Here is an 18,560-nt window from a genome sequence, read left to right as displayed (position 1 = left end):
GACCTTCTTTAGCCTCCAGTCAGCAAAGGCTGCCCAGTTTATTTAATAAGTAGAGTTTAAGACTGAAGTCTTGAGTTTGATCCCTGGTTGAGCAAATGTTTTCCAGATCAGCTAAACAGAAAACATTATGTCTAAAATTATTTATCTTACACCTGTTTATAATGTTGGGAAGTTAGTTCCTGGGAAAGCACAAGTACAAAATATAGGAATTCTGTTCTGGTTACTGACCACTGTTACAGAACGACTGTTAAAAACTAAGAAAAATAAACAAGTCATTGACCAAATAGACAAGTTTCAAGTCTACTCGTTAATAGATCAAGTTTAATAATTAGCTGTTTCCAGTGTCAGGGACACATTGCATATTATGTGTTTTTCTTGTTTCTGAATTTTGGTGCACGTCTAAGGTAGCCTGAATTAAAGTTTACCTTTAATCTAGTCTTGAGTTGTAATGTACATGTAAGGGAAGTCTGAATTACAGTATACCTGCAAGATAGCCTGAATTATAGTGCACCTGTAATATAGTCAGAATTACAGCATACCTGTAAGGTATTACGTAGATTAACAATATATTTTATTCCCACATAATAGAACTGGACAAATAAAGTGAGTATAAAAAGCAGTATGTACAAAGAAAATATAACAAATCATAGTTATCATCCTTTTCATGTAGCTACACTGGGACCCCTTTGTAATGCTGCCTATGGGGTCCAAGGTTCGAGACCGGCGGATCTAGCGGGGTTATATTTATAACGTGGGTTGGCTGTAAATGCAGTATATGCAATACCCCACCCACCCATAATGCATTAGATGTATTTTGAACGCTGTTTCATGTTGTATGAGAAATTCTGTGCGTATAAATGGGACATTTATTTACCATATATGCTACCGGAGAATATGAAAAAAAGAATATAACGCTGTGTCAGCTTCCCATTTCAACCTGATTCTAAAAGAAAGTTGAAATTTTCGGAATCCCGGAAATAAACATTGTTAACTGTGTGAGAAGCGCGCAGTCGTGAAAATTACAATAGCACGGGTTTTTTGAACACGTGGAATATGAATAAAAATAAAAAATAAAAAAGAGAAATAACGTGGACAGTTTTCAAAATTGTTGAAATAGAAATGGATAAAATAAACAATCTCAATATGGCTTTTCTGTGTACCGAATCTTCGTTAGTTTCAATGTATGTATGGGATGATTACGAAAAATGGCTGCATTTTATTGCAAAAATGGGTATGCTTTTTATTTTTTTATTCACTCAAATTTTCATGTCGTCCGCTTAATTGGTGCAAACTTAAACGGTTTGAGAGTTGACTGACCAATATTACACACGTGTTATGCCAACAATCTAATTTTGACACAGTCCTGATTGCCTAATTGATACATGCCTTACATGTATTCAAAGTTAAACAAAGGCGTTACGCAAACAAGTAAGCTATCATACAATATTTTATTTTGGTCATAATTGTCATGGAAAAGGTGTAAAGATACACACAGGTAGTTTTATAACTGGTTATGATCAAAATAAATTACTTCAAGCGTCGATTTTTTTTTTTTTTTTTTTTTTTTTTTTTTTTTTTTTTTTGAGTCTTGAAAAATTCGGGAGTGTACAGCACTGTACCGAATACCGTGGTATATCGAATAACGTTATAAAGGGTTTCAAGTGTACTTCTATAGGCAACATGTATTGGCTAGTCACTCAGTAGTAGATGCATTCTTTTCTTGTTCGTCATATTGTTGGCTTCAAATAAGAAATAACTTATGACTAATGAGGTCACTGTGGCTTATGTTGTCTTAAATTGTAATTAAGCCAGCCATACAAGAATGGATTGATGCAGTCACTGTGGCATTTGTTGTCTAAAATTGTAATTAAGTCAGCCTTACTAGAATCGATTTATGCAGTCACTGTGGCAGTTGTGTTCTTAAATTTAATTAAACCAGGCATAAAAGAATGGATTGATGCCAGCACTGTAGCAGGTGTTGTCTAAAGTTGTAATTAAGCCAGCCATACTAGAATTGATTGATGCAGTCACTGTAGCAGGTGATGTCTAAAACTGTAATTAAGCCAGCCTTACTAGAATGGATTGGTGCAGTCACTGTGGCAGGTGTTGTCTAAAATTGTAGTTAAGCCAACCATACAAGAATGGATTGATGCAGGCAGAGAGCGTTGCAACTATCCTCAGTATACTGTATATGAGGTTCAAGTAATGGATCGGAATGAGGTTATCGTTGAACTCGAGTAGGATTCCAAATACCTTCAAGGGCAACCAACACAACAAATATGTGATCGCTATAGCTATTAAGATATTGTTTGTTTTCTTCTCCTGGTTGTGATTTCTGTTGTTTCGATTTAAGGTCAATCCACTTTGTATGTACAAGCAGCTTGTTGCAAAAAGAGGTACAAAGAACTGAAGAAGGATTGTTACAATGGTATACTGTAGTCGTAGTTCTGCATTTGACCATTTTTCCATACAGAAGGTTACATAGATTCCAAGGTCTGGGACATTGATGACCATGTATTCTGTTTGCACTATATCTGGAATGATCAAAAGTGTGCCAAATACAGCAGTACCTGTGATTGAACCTAGTGCAGTCCTCGTTGACATTCGTGGACGGTGTGGGTGAATGATCAGGCAATAACGATCAACCGCGATCAGGAGAATAGACATGGATGACATAAACACTGGAATACCATATGATAGAATGAATATTTTACACATTGTTCCACCAAATATCCACGTATCTGTCAGCTGTTGATGAAGCTGTAATGGAAGATTGAATGAGCACAGCAGAATGTCCGACAGCGCTAGTACTGCAATGAAAATATTTATAGGCACATGCAGGTGCTTGTTTTTTATGAAAATTCCAATGATGGTAGCATTTTCTACAAATCCACACAAGATCACGATGCTGTAAATCACAATTGCCCCTATTTTCCATGGCTGCTCTTTTAGAATGTCTTCATAATCATTTCCTGAAGTGACAAGTGTTGTATTTAACGGCACAATGTCATAGTTGTACCATATATCTTCTAAGGTGATATTTCCAAACTCTAGCCTAAACTCCATTTCTCCATTATCAGTGCTTGTAGACATATTTGCTGTCTCCATGTCTGATGCTGAATGAATGTATAAAGTCACTGGTATTGTATTCTTCTATTGTGTGACCTTTAGCTGCTGGATATATTATAGAGGTAATTGCACTCTAATTAACATAAATAACATTCCTTCATGCTATCGTTGTATTCTAATTACTGTGACATTTAGGCGACATTTAGAGAAGCATTTATTTGAACTATTTTCCTGTTTGACACTTTAATGACACAGAAATTTTCCGGATACAAATACCTGACATTTTTTTTCAAATTCGAAGCAATTCCAGTTAAAAAATTCTCAGCAGATATGGCACGCCAGTTGTCCAATAATTACGAGAAACTAATATTCATGATCCATAAACCAAGTTTTTCAAATACTAACCTATATTTTCAAGTGAAAACATAGGATAATGCTGTAAACCATAGTTCACGCTCGTAAACATAGGTTCACGCTTATAAACCCAAGTTATGGTCATAAACATAGGTTCACATTAGTAAACTATGGTTTACGACGTAAACATAGGATAACGACTGTAAACATAGGATAACGGCCGAAATTCGTAGTTCAATCGTGAAACATAGTTTATCAAACATAAACCATGGTTTACGGTTGATATATTAGGATTATAAAATCAATTATTAATTTCGGTCGTGAACATGGGTTTACGGCAGTGAACCTACCTTTATGAACGTGAACCTATGTTTATGACCACGAACCATAATTTACGGGTGTGAACCAATGTTTACAAACATGAACCTATGTTTACGCTCGTGAACTTGTGTATAGGAGTGTGAACCTAGGTTTACGTTCAGTAAACTAGGTTTCTCAAACAGAACTATGATTTTGGGCTGTAAACATAGGTTCACGTTTGTAAACTATGATTCACACTCGTGAACCCAGGTTTACACCCGTAAATATAAGTTCTTGCTCAATCTGAAAAACCCAGTTTATCGAACATTAACATGGGTTCAAGAATGTAAACTAAATATAGGTTAGTATTCGATAATCCTAGTTATTTGACCAAGAACATAAAACAGTCAAACCTGTCTACAAAGACCACCTTTAGGAGAGCCAAAATGTGGTCTTTATTGGGAAGTGGTCTTTATTCACAGGTTTAAATACACTGTAAATGTTATAATGGGAAACAAAACATGTCTTTAGAGTCAGGTGGTCTCTGTTCAGCGGTGGTCTTTAACACAGGTTGGATGGTATTGGATAATTGGCTTGCCCTGAACCTATGTTTACAAGCATGAACTTGGGTTTACGAGCGTGAACCATTATAAGTTTACAAACGTGAACCTAGGTTTATGTTCGATAAACTAGGTTTCTCCAACAGTACAATGATTTTCATTCGTTATCCTATGTTCACGAGCGTGAACCTATGTTTATGGTCGTAAACCCATGTTCACGGTCATAAACCCATGTTCACAGTAGTAAATCCAAGTACACTGTCGTTAACGTAGGTTCACATTCCTAAACTATGGTTTACTCTCGTGAACCCAGGTTTACACCCGTAAATATAAGTTCACACTCGTGAACTTAGGATAACAAGCGAAATTCATAGTTTAATCGAGTAACCTAGTTTATCAAACGTAAACCTGGGTTCACAAGCATAAACTATGGTTTACACCCGTTATCTTATGTTTTCGCTCAAAAATATAGGTTAGTATTCAAAAAACCTGGTTTTACGTTCGAAAAACCTACTTTATCGATCGTTAATCCTAGTTTTTGAGCTTGAAACTGGATTCAAATAATTATTGGACAATTGGCGTGCCGTAAGCAGATATACAATTTGAAATTTTGTCTTTGTAAATTTAACTTTTCATAACCGACCTTTTTTTGCCTTTTTTACTTTTCATGTTTGAACCATCATATAAAAAAGATTTATTTCATTAAAGCTTTTTATGATCCATATGCTAGATCTTCAAGGTTTTCTCTGAGTAACAGAAGATGCCTAGTTGAGGTGATCAAGCTGACATAATAAGAAAAAATATGAATTTGGAATTTTTAGCTCATCTGATTTTTTGAAAAAAAATTATGAGTTATTGTCATCACTTGAGCGGTTGTCGGCGTCGGCGTCGGCGTCGGCGTTGCCTGGTTAAGTTTTATGTTTAGGTCAGCTTTTCTCCTAAACTATCAAAGCTATTGCTTTGAAACTTGGAAGACTTGTTCACCATCATAAGCTGACCCTGTATAGCAAGAAACATAACTCCATCTTGCTTTTTGCAAGATTTATGGCCCCTTTTGTACTTAGAAAATATCAGATTTCTTGGTTAAGTTTTATGTTTAGGTCAACTTTTCTCCTAAACTATCAAAGCTATTGCTTTGAAACTTGGAATACTTGTTCACCATCATAAGCAGACCCTGTACATCAAGAAACATAACTCCATCTTGCTTTTTGCAAGAATTATTGCCCCTTTTGGACTTAGAAAATCAGTTTTCTTGGTTAAGTTTTATGTTTCGGTCAGCTTTTATCCTAAACTATCAAAGCTATTGCTTTAAAACTTGCAACACTTGTTCACCATCATAAGCTGACCCTGTACAGCAAGAAACATAACTCCATCCTGCTTTTTGCAAGATTTATGGCCCCTTTTGGACTTAGAAAATATCAGTTTTCTTGGTTAAGTTTTATGTTTAGGTCAACTTTTTCTCTTAAACTATCAAAGCTATTGCTTTGAAACTTGCAACACTTGTTCACCATCATAAGCTGACCCTGTACAGCAAGCAACATAACTCCATCCTGCTTTTTGCAATAATTATTGCCCCTTTTGGACTTAGAAAATCATTTTCTTGGTTGAGTATTATGTTTAAGGCAATTTTTCTCATAAACTATCAAAGCTATTGCTTTAAAACTTGCAACAGTTTTTCACAATCATAAGTGGACACTGTACATCAAGAAACATAACTCTATCCTGCTTTTTGCAAGAATGATGGCCCTTTTTAGACTTAGAAAATCATGGGTAGGACAATATTTCTATTATACAAAAAAAATCAGATGAGCGTCAGCACCCGCAAGGCGGTGCTCTTGGTTGAGGAATCCTACTGAGAAAAATTCCATGGGCAGTTTGTTTTGAGAAGAGGCTGTTTTGTACAAGTTGTGGAAAGTTGTTTCTGTTGGGATGGAATGCTTTGGATAGACTGGTTGCTGTTTTCTGAGGAAAGGACTGATTGCTGTTTGCTGAGGAAAGGATAGAATAGTTGCTGTTTGCATGCTTAGGATAGACTGGTTGCTGTTTTCTGAAGAATGGCTTTGTTGCTGTTTTCTGAAGAAAGCACTGTTTGCTCTGGATAGACTAGTTGCTGTTTGCTGAGGAAAGGATAGAGTAATTGCTGTTTGATTTGGATAGACTGGTTGCTGTTTGCTGAGGAAAGGACTGATTGCTGTTTGCTGAGGAAAGGATAGAGTAGTTGCTGTTTGCTTTGGATAGACTGGTTGCTGTTTGCTGAGGAAAGGACTGATTGCCGTTTACTGAGGAAAGGATGCAGTAGTTGCTGTTTGCTTAGGATAGTCTTGTTGATGTTTTCTGAAGAATGGCCTTGTTGTTGTTTGTCTGTTTTGAAGAAAGCACTTGTTGCAGTTTACTGAGGAAATGATTGATTGCTGTTTGCTGAAGAAAGCACTGATTGCATTTTGTTTAGAAAAGGATAGAGTAGTTGCTGTTTGCTTTGAATAGACTGGTTGCTGTTTTCTTAGGAAAGGACTGATTGCAGTTTGCTGAGGAGAGGATTGAGTAGTTGCTGTTTGTTTTGAATAGACTGGTTGCTGTTTGCTGAAGAATGGCCTTCTCACTGTTTTCTGAAGAAAGCACTGTTTGCTGTTTGCTCTGGATAGACTAGTTGCTATTTGCTGAGGGAAGGATTGGTTACAGTTTGCTGAGGAAAGGACTGATTGCTGTTTGCTGAAGAAAGGATAGAGTACTTCCTGTTTGCTTTGGATATACTGGTTGCTGTTTTCTGAGGAAAGGACTGTTTGCAGTTTGCTTAGGAAAGGATAGAGTAGTTGCTGTTTGCTTTGGACAGACTGGTTGCTGTTTGCTGAGGAAAGGACTGATTGTTGTTTGTTTAGAAAAGGATAGAGTAGATGAGTAGATGCTGTTTGATTTTGATAGACTGGTTGCTGTTTGCTGAGGAAAGGACTGATTGCAGTTTGTTTAGAAAAGGATAGAGTAGATGCTGTTTGATTTGGATAGACTGGTTGCTGTTTGCTGAGGAAAAAACTGATTGTACTTAGCTGAGGAAAGGACTGATTGTACTTAGCTGAGGAAAGGATAGAGTAGATGCTGTTTGTTTAGGATAGACTGGTTGCTGTTTTCTGAAGAAAGGACTGATTGCCGTTTGTTTAGGAAAGGATAGAGTAGTTGCTGTTTACTTTGGATAGACTGGTTGCTGTTTGCTGAGGAAAGAACCGTTTGCAGTTTGTTTTAGAAAAGGATATAGTTGCTGTTTTCTTTGAATAGACTGGTTGCTGTTTTCTGAGGAAAGGACTGATTGCCGTTTGCTGAGGAAAGGATAGAGTAGTTGCTGTTTGCTTTGAACAGACTGGTTGCTGTTTGCTGAAGAATGGCCTTCTTGCTGTTTTCTGAAGAAAGCATTGTTTGCTGTTTGCTCTGGATAGACTAGTTGCTGTTTGCTGAGGGAAGGACTGGTTACTGTTTACTGAGGAAAGGATAGAGTAGTTGCTGTTTGCTTTGTATAGACTGGTTGCTGTTTGCTGAGGAAAGGACTGATTGCAGTTTGTTTAGAAAAGGATCGAGTAGTTGCTGTTTGATTTGGATAGAGTGGTTGCTGTTTGTTGAGGAAAGGACTGATTGCAGTTTGCTGAGGAAAGGATAGAGTAGTTGCTGTTTGCTTTGGATAGACTGGTTGCTGTTTGCTGAGGAAAGGACTGATTGCCGTTTGCTGAGGAAAGTATAGAGTAGTTGCTGTTTGATTTGGATAGACTGGTTGCTCTTTGTTGAGGAAAGGACTGATTGCAGTTTGCTGAGGAAAAGAAAGAGTAGTTGCTGTTTGTTTAGGATAGACTGGTTGCTGTTTTCTGAAGAATGGCCTTGTTGCTGTTTTCCGAGGAAAGGACTGATTGTAGTTTGCTTAAGAAAGGATAGAGTAGTTGCTGTTTGCTTTGGATAGACTGGTTGCTGTTTGCCGAGGAAAGGACTGATTGCAGTTTGTTTAGAAAAGGATAGAGTAGATTAGTAGATGCTGTTTGATTTTGATAGACTAGTTGCTGTTTGCTGAGGAAAGGACTGATTGCAGTTTGTTTAGAAAAGGATAGAGTAGATGCTGTTTGATTTGGATAGACTGGTTGCTGTTTGCTGAAGAAAGGACTGATTGCCGTTTGTTTAGGAAAGGATAGAGTAGTTGCTGTTTGCTTTGGATAGACTGGTTGCTGTTTGCTGAGGAAAGAACTGATTGCAGTTTGTTTAGAAAAGGAAAGAGTAGTTGCTGTTTGCTTTGAATAGACTGGTTGCTGTTTTCTGAGGAAAGGACTGATTGCCATTTGCTGAGGAAAGGATAGAGTAGTTGCTGTTTGCTTTGAATAGACTGGTTGCTATTTGATGAAGAATGTCCTTCTTGCTGTTTTCTGAAAAAAGCATTGTTTGCTGTTTGCTTTGGATAGACTGGTTGCTGTTTGCTGAGGGAAGGACTGGTAACTGTTTGCTGAGGAAAGGATAGAGTAGTTGCTGTTTGCTTTGGATAGACTGGTTGCTGTTTGCTGTGGAAAGGACTGATTGCAGTTTGTTTAGAAAAGAATAGAGTAGTTGCTGTTTATTTTGGATAGAGTGGTTGCTGATTGTTGAGGAAAGGACTGATTGCAGTTTGCTGAGGAAAGGATAGAGTAGTTGCTGTTTGCTTTGGATAGACTGGTTGCTGTTTGCTGAGGAAAGGACTGATTGCCGTTTGCTGAGGAAAGTATAGAGTAGTTGCGGTTTGATTTGGATAGAATAGTTGCTGTTTGTTGAGGAAAGGACTGATTGCAGTTTGCTGAGAAAGATAGAGTAGTTGCTGTTTGTTTAGGATAGACTGGTTGCTATTTTCTGAAGAATGGCCTTGTTGCTGTTTTCAGAGGAAAGGACTGATTGTAGTTTGCTTAAGAAAGGATAGAGTAGTTGCTGTTTGCTTTGGATAGACTGGTTGCTGTTTGCCGAGGAAAGGACTGTTTGCAGTTTGTTTAGAAAAGGATAGAGCAGTTGCTGTTTGCTTTGAATAGACTGGTTGCTGTTTTCTGAGGAAAGGACTGATTGCTGTTTGCTGAAGAAAGGATAGAGTAGTTGCTGTTTGATTTGGATAGACTGGTTGCTGTATTCTGAGGAAAGGACTGATTGCTGTTTGCTGAAGAAAGGATAGAGTAGTTGCTGTATGATTTGGACAGACTGGTTGCTGTTTGCTGAGGAAAAGACTGAATGCAGTTTGCTGAGGAAAGGATAGAGTAGTTGCTGTTTGCTTTGGATAGACTGGTTGCTGTTTGCTGAGGAAAGGACTGATTGCCGTTTGCTTAGGAAAGGATAGAGTAGTTGCTGTTTGCTTTGGATAGACTGGTTGCGGTTTGCTGAGGAAAGGACTGATTGCCATTTGCTTAGGAAAGGATAGAGTAGTTGCTGTTTGGTTGCTGTTTGCTGAGGAAAGGACTGATTGCAGTTTGCTTAGGAAAGGATAGAGTAGTTGCTGTTTGCTTTGAATAGACTGGTTGCTGTTTGCTGATGAAAGGACTGATTGCTGAGGAAAGTATAAAGTAGTTGCTGTTTGATTTGGATAAACTGGTTTCTGTTTGTTGAGGAAAGGACTGATTGTTGTTTGCTGATGAAAGGATAGATTAGTTGCTGTTTGGCTTCTGTTTGCTGAGGAAAGGACTGATTGCAGTTTGCTTAGGAAAGGATAGAGTAGTTGCTGTTTGCTTTGGATAGACTGGTTGCTGTTTGCTGAGGAAAGGACTGATTGCCCTTTGCTGAGGAAAGGATAGAGTAGTTGCTGTTTGCTTTGGATAGACTGGTTGCTGTTTGCTGAGGAAAGGACTGATTGCAGTTTGCTGAGGAAAGGATAGAGTAGTTGCTGTTTGCTTTGGATAGACTGGTTGCTGTTTGCTGAGGAAAGGACTTATTACAGTTTGCTTAGGAAAGGATAGAGTAGTTGCTGTTTGCTTTGAATAGACTGGTTGCTGTTTGTTGAGGAAAGGACTGATTGCCTTTGCTGAGGAAAGTATAAAGTAGTTGCTGTTAGATTTGGATAGACTGGTTTCTGTTTGTTGAGGAAAGGACTGATTGCAGTTTGCTGAGGAAAGGATAGAGTAGTTGCTGTTTGCTCTGGATAGACTGGTTGCTGTTTTCTGAGGAAAGAACTGATTGCCATTTGCTTAGGAAAGGATGGAGTATTTGCTGTTTGCTTTTGGATAGTCTGGTTTCTGTTACTTTGGATAAACTGGTTGCTGTTTGCCGAGGAAAAGACTGGTTACTGTTTGCTGGGGAAAGCACTGTTTGCTGTTTGCTTTGGATAGACAGGTTGCTGTTTGCTGAGGAAAGGACTGTTTGCCATTTGCTTAGGAAAGGATGGAGTAGTTACTGTGTGCTTTGGATAGACTGGTTGCTGTTTGCTGAGGAAAGGACTGATTGCAGTTTGTTTAGAAAAGGATAGAGTAGTTGCTGTTTGCTTTGAATAGACTGGTTGCTGTTTGCTGAGGAAAGGACTGATTGCCGTTTGTTGAGGAAATGATAGAGTAGTTGCTGTTTGATTTGATTAGACTGGTTGATGTTTGTTGAGTAAAGGACTGATTGCAATTTGCTGAGGAAAGGATAGAGTAGTTGCTGTTTGTTTAGGATAGACTGGTTGCTGTTTGCTGAAGAATGGCCTTTGTTGCTGTTTTCACTATTTTCTGTTTGCTTTGGATAGACTAGTTGCTGTTTGCTGATGAAAGGACTGGTTACTGTTTGCTGAGAAAAGCACTGTTTGCTGTTTGCTTTGGATAGACTGGTTTCTGTTTTCTGAGGAAAGGACTGATTGCTGTTTGCTAAGGAAAGGATAGAGTAGTAGCTGTTTGCTTTGGATAGACTGGTTTCTGTTTGCTTAGAAAAGGACTGATTGCTGTTTGCTGAGGAAAGGATAGAGTAGTAGCTGTTTGCTTTGGATAGACTGGTTGCTGTTTGCTGAGAAAAGGACTGATTGCAGTTTACTTAGGAAAGGATGGAGTAGTTGCTGTTTGCTCTGGACAGACTGGTTGCTGTTTGCTGAGGAAAAGACTGATTGCAGTTTGCTTAGGAAAGGATAGAGTAGTTGCTATTTGCTCTGGACAGACTGGTTGCTGTTTGCTGCGGAAAAGACTGATTGCAGTTTGCTGAGGAAAGGATAGAGTAGTTGCTGTTTGCTTTGGATAGACTGGTTGCTGTTTGCTGAGGAAAGGACTGTCGTTTGCTTAGGAAAGGATTGAGTAGTTGCTGTTTGCTTTGGATAGACTGGTTGCTGTTTGCTGAGGAAAGGACTGATTGCCATTTGCTTAGGAAAGGATAAAGTAGTTGCTGTTTGGTTGCTGTTTGCTGAGGAAAGGACTGATTGCAGTTTGCTTAGGAAAGGATAGAGTAGTTGCTGTTTGCTTTGAATAGACTGGTTGCTGTTTGCTGATGAAAGGACTGATTGCTGAGGAAAGTATAAAGTAGTTGCTGTTTGATTTGGATAGACTGGTTTCTGTTTGTTGAGGAAATGACTGATTTTTGTTTGCTGATGAAAGGATAGATTAGTTGCTGTTTGGTTGCTGTTTGCTGAGGAAAGGACTGATTGCAGTTTGCTTAGGAAATGATAGAGTAGTTGGTGTTTGCTTTGGATAGACAGGTTGCTGTTTGCTGAGGAAAGGACTGATTGCCATTTGCTGAGGAAAGGATAGAGTAGTTGCTGTTTGCTTTGGATAGACTGGTTGCTGTTTGCTGAGGAAAGGACTGATTGCAGTTTGCTGAGGAAAGGATAGAGTAGTTGCTGTTTGCTTTGGATAGACTGGTTGCTGTTTGCTGAGGAAAGGACTGATTGCAGTTTGCTTAGGAAAGGATAGAGTAGTTGCTGTTTGCTTTGAATAGACTGGTTGCTGTTTGTTGAGGAAAGGACTGATTGCCATTGCTGAGGAAAGTATAAAGTAGTTGCTGTTTGATTTGGATAGACTGGTTTCTGTATGTTTAGGAAAGGACTGATTGCAGTTTGCTGAGGAAAGGATAGAGTAGTTGCTGTTTGCTCTGGATAGACTGGTTGCTGTTTTCTGAGGAAAGAACTGATTGCCATTTGCTTAGGAAAGGATGGAGTATTTGCTGTTTGCTTTTGGATAGTCTGGTTTCTGTTACTTTGGATAAACTGGTTGCTGTTTGCTGAGTAAAAGACTGGTTACTGTTTGCTGGGGAAAGCACTGTTTGCTGTTTGCTTTGGATAGACAGGTTGCTGTTTGCTGAGGAAAGGACTGTTTGCCATTTGCTTAGGAAAGGATGGAGTAGTTACTGTGTGCTTTGGATAGACTGGTTGTTGTTTGCTGAGGAAAGGACTGATTGCTGTTTGCTGAGGAAAGGATTGAGTAGTTGCTGTTTGCTTAGGATAGTCTTGTTGATGTTTTCTGAAGAATGGCCTTGTTGTTGTTTGTCTGTTTTGAAGAAAGCACTTGTTGCAGTTTACTGAGGAAAAGATTGATTGCTGTTTGCTGAAGAAAGCACTGGTTGCTGGTTGCTTAGAAAAAGATCGTTTGCTGCTTGCTGTTTACTGAAGAAAGGATTGGTTGCTGTTTTCTTAGGAAAGGACTGGTTTCTGTTTGCTTTGGAAAGGACTTGTGGCTGTTTGTTGTGGAAAGCACTGGTTACAGTTTGCTGAAACAATGACTGGTTGCATTTTGCTGAGAAAGGGACTGGCTGCTGAAGGAAGGGCTGATGGGATGGAAAGCTGGTGGTGGTGTTCATTACCAGTAATCCTACACCGTCTGCTTTTGTTTTGTTGTGAAACCATGTGTATATGCTCCTGTATCATTTCAGTGCGGCACAAGAATCAAACATGTTCCTACTACTCAGATATTCTACAATGCTCGTCAAAAACAGTTATCAATGCAAATCAAGATGGAGAAAGTTGGTTGTTTCCAAGCGTCTGTCTCCTATGGAGATATCAACTTGAAAAATGGAGACTTCAATATTCTAGTACTTAGTAGTAAGTGTTAATTCATGAGATAGTTCTTTCTTTTTAATTAAGGTTGAAACTTAACAAGTTACTTACAAATCTATTGAATGAAGAAGACCAGTGCCAGTGTCTAACTAAGGGGTCAGATGCTGGTTCCTGCAGGATTTGAACCTGCTTTATAGGAGACCTCACTTTATCTGTACTGCTACCACTTCTCTAGTTTGTACGATATAATTATGACCTTTTTGAGTTGGTTCGCTGTAAAACGCAACTCATTCATTAATACTTCTCTAAGTAAAAGTTTTAAAATAAAATTGTTAGTGTGAGTTTATCAAGATGGGGAATGATTATTGCTTCATCTAAATATGATATATCAGAGGTTTGGATTAAGGTGACAGATTTGAATCTGAATTACAGTTTTTGAATGGTGTAACAGATTGGGATTGGAATTACACTAGCTTTTTATGCCCCCACTTTTGGGGGGCGCATATAGATTTGCCCTTGTCCGTCCGTCCTCTGTCCGTCCTTCCGAGAATGTTGTGTTGTGCGTAGCTCCAAAAGTATTTGACCTAGATTCACAAAATTTTACAGGAATGTTTGTCAGCATGTGTAGTTGTGCACCTGGGGTTTCGCGTCCGGATTCATTCAGTCATGTAGGTGTTATGGCCCCTGACTTTGTAAAAATTGGTCATTTTAATGTTGTGTCGCGCCTAGCTCCAAAAGTATTTGTCCTAGAGTCACAAAGCTTTACAGGAATGTTGGTCAGCATGTGTAGTTGTGCACCTGGGGTTTAGTGTCTGGATTTGTTCAGTTTTGTAGTAGTTATGGCCCCTGACTTAGTAAAAAATTGGTCATTTTAATGTTGTGTCGCGCGTAGCTCCAAAAGTATTTGACCTAGAGTCACCAAAGTTTACAGGAATGTTGGTCAGCATGTGCAGTTGTGCAACTGGGGTTTTGCGTCTGGATTCACTCAGTCATGTAGGAGTTATGGCCCCTGACTTAGTAAAAAATTGATCATTTTAATGTTGTGTCGTGCGTAGCTCCAAAAGTATTTGACCTAGAGTCACCAAAGTTTACAGGAATGTTGGTTAGCATGTGCAGTTGTGCACCTGAGGTTTCGCGTCTGGATTCATTCAGTCATGTAGGAGTTATGGCCCCTGACTTAGTTAAAAATTGGTCATTTTAATGTTGTGTCACGTGTAGCTCCAAAAGTATTTGACCTAGAGTCACCAAAGTTTAAAGGAATGTTGGTCAGCATTTGCGGTTGTGCACCTGGGGTTTCGCGTCTGGATTCATTCAGTATTGTAGGAGTTATGGCCCCTGACCTAGGAAAAAATTTGTGTCCTTTGTCATGTAGTGGGGGCATCTGTGTCCCATGGACACATTTCTAGTTTTGATTGGGGTTACAAATTTGGATTATAGTTACAGATTTGGAATGGTATGCATGGGGGTTACAGATTATTTTGATATTAATAGTTGAAATGTTTTAGTGTCTTATTGCCACAATTTACATTCATTTGCTCTCATTTAAGTCTTGAAAGCTATTTTTAGCTCGACTATTCGAAGAATAGTCTAGCTATTCTACTCACCCTGGCGTCGGCGTCGGCGTCGGCGTCGGCGTCACACCTTGGTTAAGTTTTTGCATGCAAGTACATACAGCTATCATTTAAAGGCATATAGCTTTGAAACTTATTTATTCTTTTTCTAGGTCAATTACCAACCTCACTGGGTCAAGTTCCATAACTCTAACATGTATTTTGAGCAAATTATGCCCCCTTTTGGACTTAGAAAATTCTGGTTAAAGTTTTACATGCAAGTTACTATCTCCAAAACTAATGCAGATATTGAATTGAAACTTCACATGTGTCTTCGGGATTATAAAACTAGTTGATAGCACCAAGTCCCATAACTCTGACCTTCATTTTAGCCAAATTATGCCCCCTTTTGGACTTAGAAAATTTTGGTTAAAGTTTTGCGTGCAAGTACATACAGCTATTACTAAAAGGCATATAGATTTGAAACTTATTTTTTCTTTTTCTAGATCAATTACCTACCTCACTGGTCAAGTCCTATAACTCTGACATGTATTTTGGGCAAATTATGCCCCCTTTTGGACTTAGAAAATCCTGGTTAAAGTTTTACATGCAAGTTACTATCTCCAAAACTAATGCAGATATTAAATTGAAACTTCACATGTGTCTTCGGGGTTATAAAACTAGTTGATAGAATCAAGTCCCATAACTCTGACCTTCATTTTAGCCAAATTATGCCCCCTTTTGGACTTAGAAAATTTTGGTTAAAGTTTTGCGTGCAAGTACATACAGCTATTACTAAAAGGCATATAGATTTGAAACTTATTTTTTCTTTTCTAGATCAATTACCTACCTCACTGGGTCAAGTCCTGTAGCTCTGACATGTATTTTGGGCAAATTATGCCCCCTTTTGGACTTAGAAAATCCTGGTTAAAGTTTTACATGCAAGTTACTATCTCCAAAACTAATGCAGATATTAAATTGAAACTTCACATGTGTCTTCGGGGTTATAAAACTAGTTGATAGAATCAAGTCCCATAACTCTGACATGTATTTTAGCCAAATTATGCCCCCTTTTGGACTTAGAAAATTCTGGTTAAAGTTTTGCGTGAAAGTACAAACAGCTATTACTAAAAGGCATATAGATTTGAAACTTATTTATTCTTTTTCTAGGTCAGTTACCAACCTCACTGGGTCAAGTTCCATAACTCTTAACATGTATTTTGAGCAAATTATGCCCCCTTTTGGACTTAGAAAATTCTGGTTAAAGTTTTACATGCAAGTTACTATCTCCAAAACTAATGCAGATATGGAATTGAAACTTAACATGTTTCTTCGGGGTTATAAAACTAGTTGATAGCATCAAGTCCCATAACTCTAATATGCATTTTGGTCAAATTATGTTTCCGTTTCGGAACTTAAAACTCTTTTGATATTTAACATTTTGGGTAATAATTTCCTGCTTCTGTGACAATATTTCGAATAGTCGAGCTTGGCTGTCTTACGGACAGCTCTTGTTCAAAAAGCCGGCATTTTTCAGATCTAAGACCTCAAAACCATTTGAGATACCTCAAGATTGTATCAAAATATGATAACAATTATGTGGTTTTTTTCAGCTGATGATCTCACTTGTGTAGAGAAAAATATAAGCAAGTCGCACAATATTTGGTATGAGGCCAGACTGATAGAGTGCAATAATGAAAAACTTTCTAAACCTAAGAAAGTATTTATTTATATTACTCCAAAGGTAGAATATTGATATTTTCTTTTCTTTAAGATGAAATTCTCTGATCTTTGTATCTTTGAAATATCAATTTATGTGGCATTTCATGTTAGTTTAACTGTTAGTTATTATTATTATTTTTTTTTTTTTTTGCAAAAATTTGAAAATTTTCTTGTTTATCTTAGATGAATATTATTTTGTAGGCACGTCTTTAAGGGGCTTAGTTAGTTTCTGTGTCAGATCTGCCAAAACACAGATACAATGTTCATTAACTTCAGGATTTTGAAAATATGTTTCTTTCACATACTTTGCTGTAGTTTTTTTTCCAGTTTATGTATTTTTTTTCTTTATTTCTTCAAATTAAAATCAAAACTGATTTTTTATGTGTTAAGGCATACAGTGTCATTGTCTCAAAAAAGCTTAAGGTTATAGTGCCTATTTCCTGTTTTGCAGCAACTGAAGTTAAAGGAATACTTTCTGAAGATTATAGGGAAGAGACTGTTTACATATAGAGTATGTCCTTCTACAAAGGTTAGTGATATCATAATGTTTACATACACAGTATATCCTACAAAGGTTAGTGATATCATAATGTTTACGTACACAGTATATCCTACAAAGGTTAGTGATATCGTAATGTTTACATATACATGTAGAGTATACCCTTCTGCAAAGGTTAGTGGTATCATATGTTTACATACAGAGTATGTCCTACAAAGGTTAGTGATATAATGTTTACATATACATGTAGAGTATACCCTTCTGCAAAGGTTAGTGGTATCATAATGTTTACATACAGAGTATGTCCTACAAAGGTTAGTGATATCATAATGTTTACATATACATGTAGAGTATACCCTTCTGCAAAGGTTAGTGGTATCATATGTTTACATACAGAGTATGTCCTACAAAGGTTAGTGATATCATAATGTTTACATATACATGTAGAGTATACCCTTCTGCAAAGGTTAGTGGTATCATATGTTTACATACAGAGTATGTCCTACAAAGGTTAGTGATATCATAATGTTTACATATACATGTAGAGTATACCCTTCTGCAAAGGTTAGTGGTATCATATGTTTACATACAGAGTATGTCCTACAAAGGTTAGTGATATCATAATGTTTACATATACATGTAGAGTATACCCTTCTGCAAAGGTTAGTGATATCATAATGTTTACATACAGAATATGTCCTACAAAGGTTAGTGATATCATAATGTTTACATATACATGTAGAGTATACCCTTCTGCAAAGGTTAGTGGTATCATAATGTTTACATACAGAGTATGTCCTTTTACAAAGGTTAGTGATAATAAGTGTGTTTACATGCAGAGAATGCCCTTGTCTATTTCCAAAAATCTAGAAATTTCTTTATCAAAAAATAAATTTACAAAAAAAGTTTTGAGTTTTTATTGAGACTTGATGCATGTACGCATCGCAACCTATATGGTGCAACAATATACAACTTTAGATCCATTGCCAAATTCTTATAAAAACGCATATTGTAAACATTACACTAAATGTTCATAATATATGTTAGTGTGCCATTCTAATGTCATGCTGCCATATTTTAAGTGGGTTGCTGTTATGTGTTTCACTTTAACTTGATGTAGAATCACAATTCTGTTATATATATTTTATTGTAATTTTCTGTTTGTATTGCTAAATGCCATCATAAACGACTGTAAAAAGCTCTTGAATTGATATCAGTTGTTTTCCTTGTTACTCCCAATGTCTTCAACCCTTGTAATTATGCTAATGATAGAAGTACAGGAGAACAAGTGATTATAGATACTTGATACATTTTACCATGCTCAGTATTATACTGGTGTTTTATATTGAACACATATCCTGAAACTTCTACAAAAGATTGTCATGACTTACAGCTGTAACCACTGTCTGCTCAAGTCTCAGTATATTCCAGGTCTTGAAAATATGTGCTTCTATAAAGCTGTTTGTCATTGTTTTATATAATGCCTAAATCTTTTCCATTCTTTGTAAGTGTAATGATACTTATGCCCGTAGCTGTTACTTAACATTTACAGTGATCAAAATCATTAAAGCAGCTTTTGGAATACTTGC

The 18,560-nt window shown here is 37.4% G+C and overlaps 2 protein-coding genes across 2 annotated transcripts in view; one reads left to right on the top strand and one right to left on the bottom strand.

The window, feature by feature from the left end:
• The window catches only part of LOC123545048 (uncharacterized), a 550,315-nt gene that overhangs the window by 99,062 nt on the left and 432,693 nt on the right, over positions 1-18,560 (bottom strand). The gene's annotated exons all lie outside the window — the stretch shown is intronic.
• Positions 1-18,560, top strand: part of LOC123545035 (apoptosis-resistant E3 ubiquitin protein ligase 1-like) — a 65,524-nt gene that overhangs the window by 19,847 nt on the left and 27,117 nt on the right. The window contains exons 4-6 of the mRNA XM_053539072.1: positions 13,077-13,245; positions 16,364-16,494; positions 16,924-17,001. Coding sequence (XP_053395047.1) covers positions 13,077-13,245; positions 16,364-16,494; positions 16,924-17,001 — 378 coding nt within the window. The remainder of the gene's footprint in view (positions 1-13,076; positions 13,246-16,363; positions 16,495-16,923; positions 17,002-18,560) is intronic.

Source organism: Mercenaria mercenaria, chromosome 1, assembly GCF_021730395.1.
Source record: "Mercenaria mercenaria strain notata chromosome 1, MADL_Memer_1, whole genome shotgun sequence".
Lineage (NCBI taxonomy): Eukaryota > Metazoa > Mollusca > Bivalvia > Venerida > Veneridae > Mercenaria > Mercenaria mercenaria.
The sequence above is the reverse complement of the archived record's forward strand: the minus strand, read 5'-3'. Positions and strand labels throughout refer to the sequence as shown.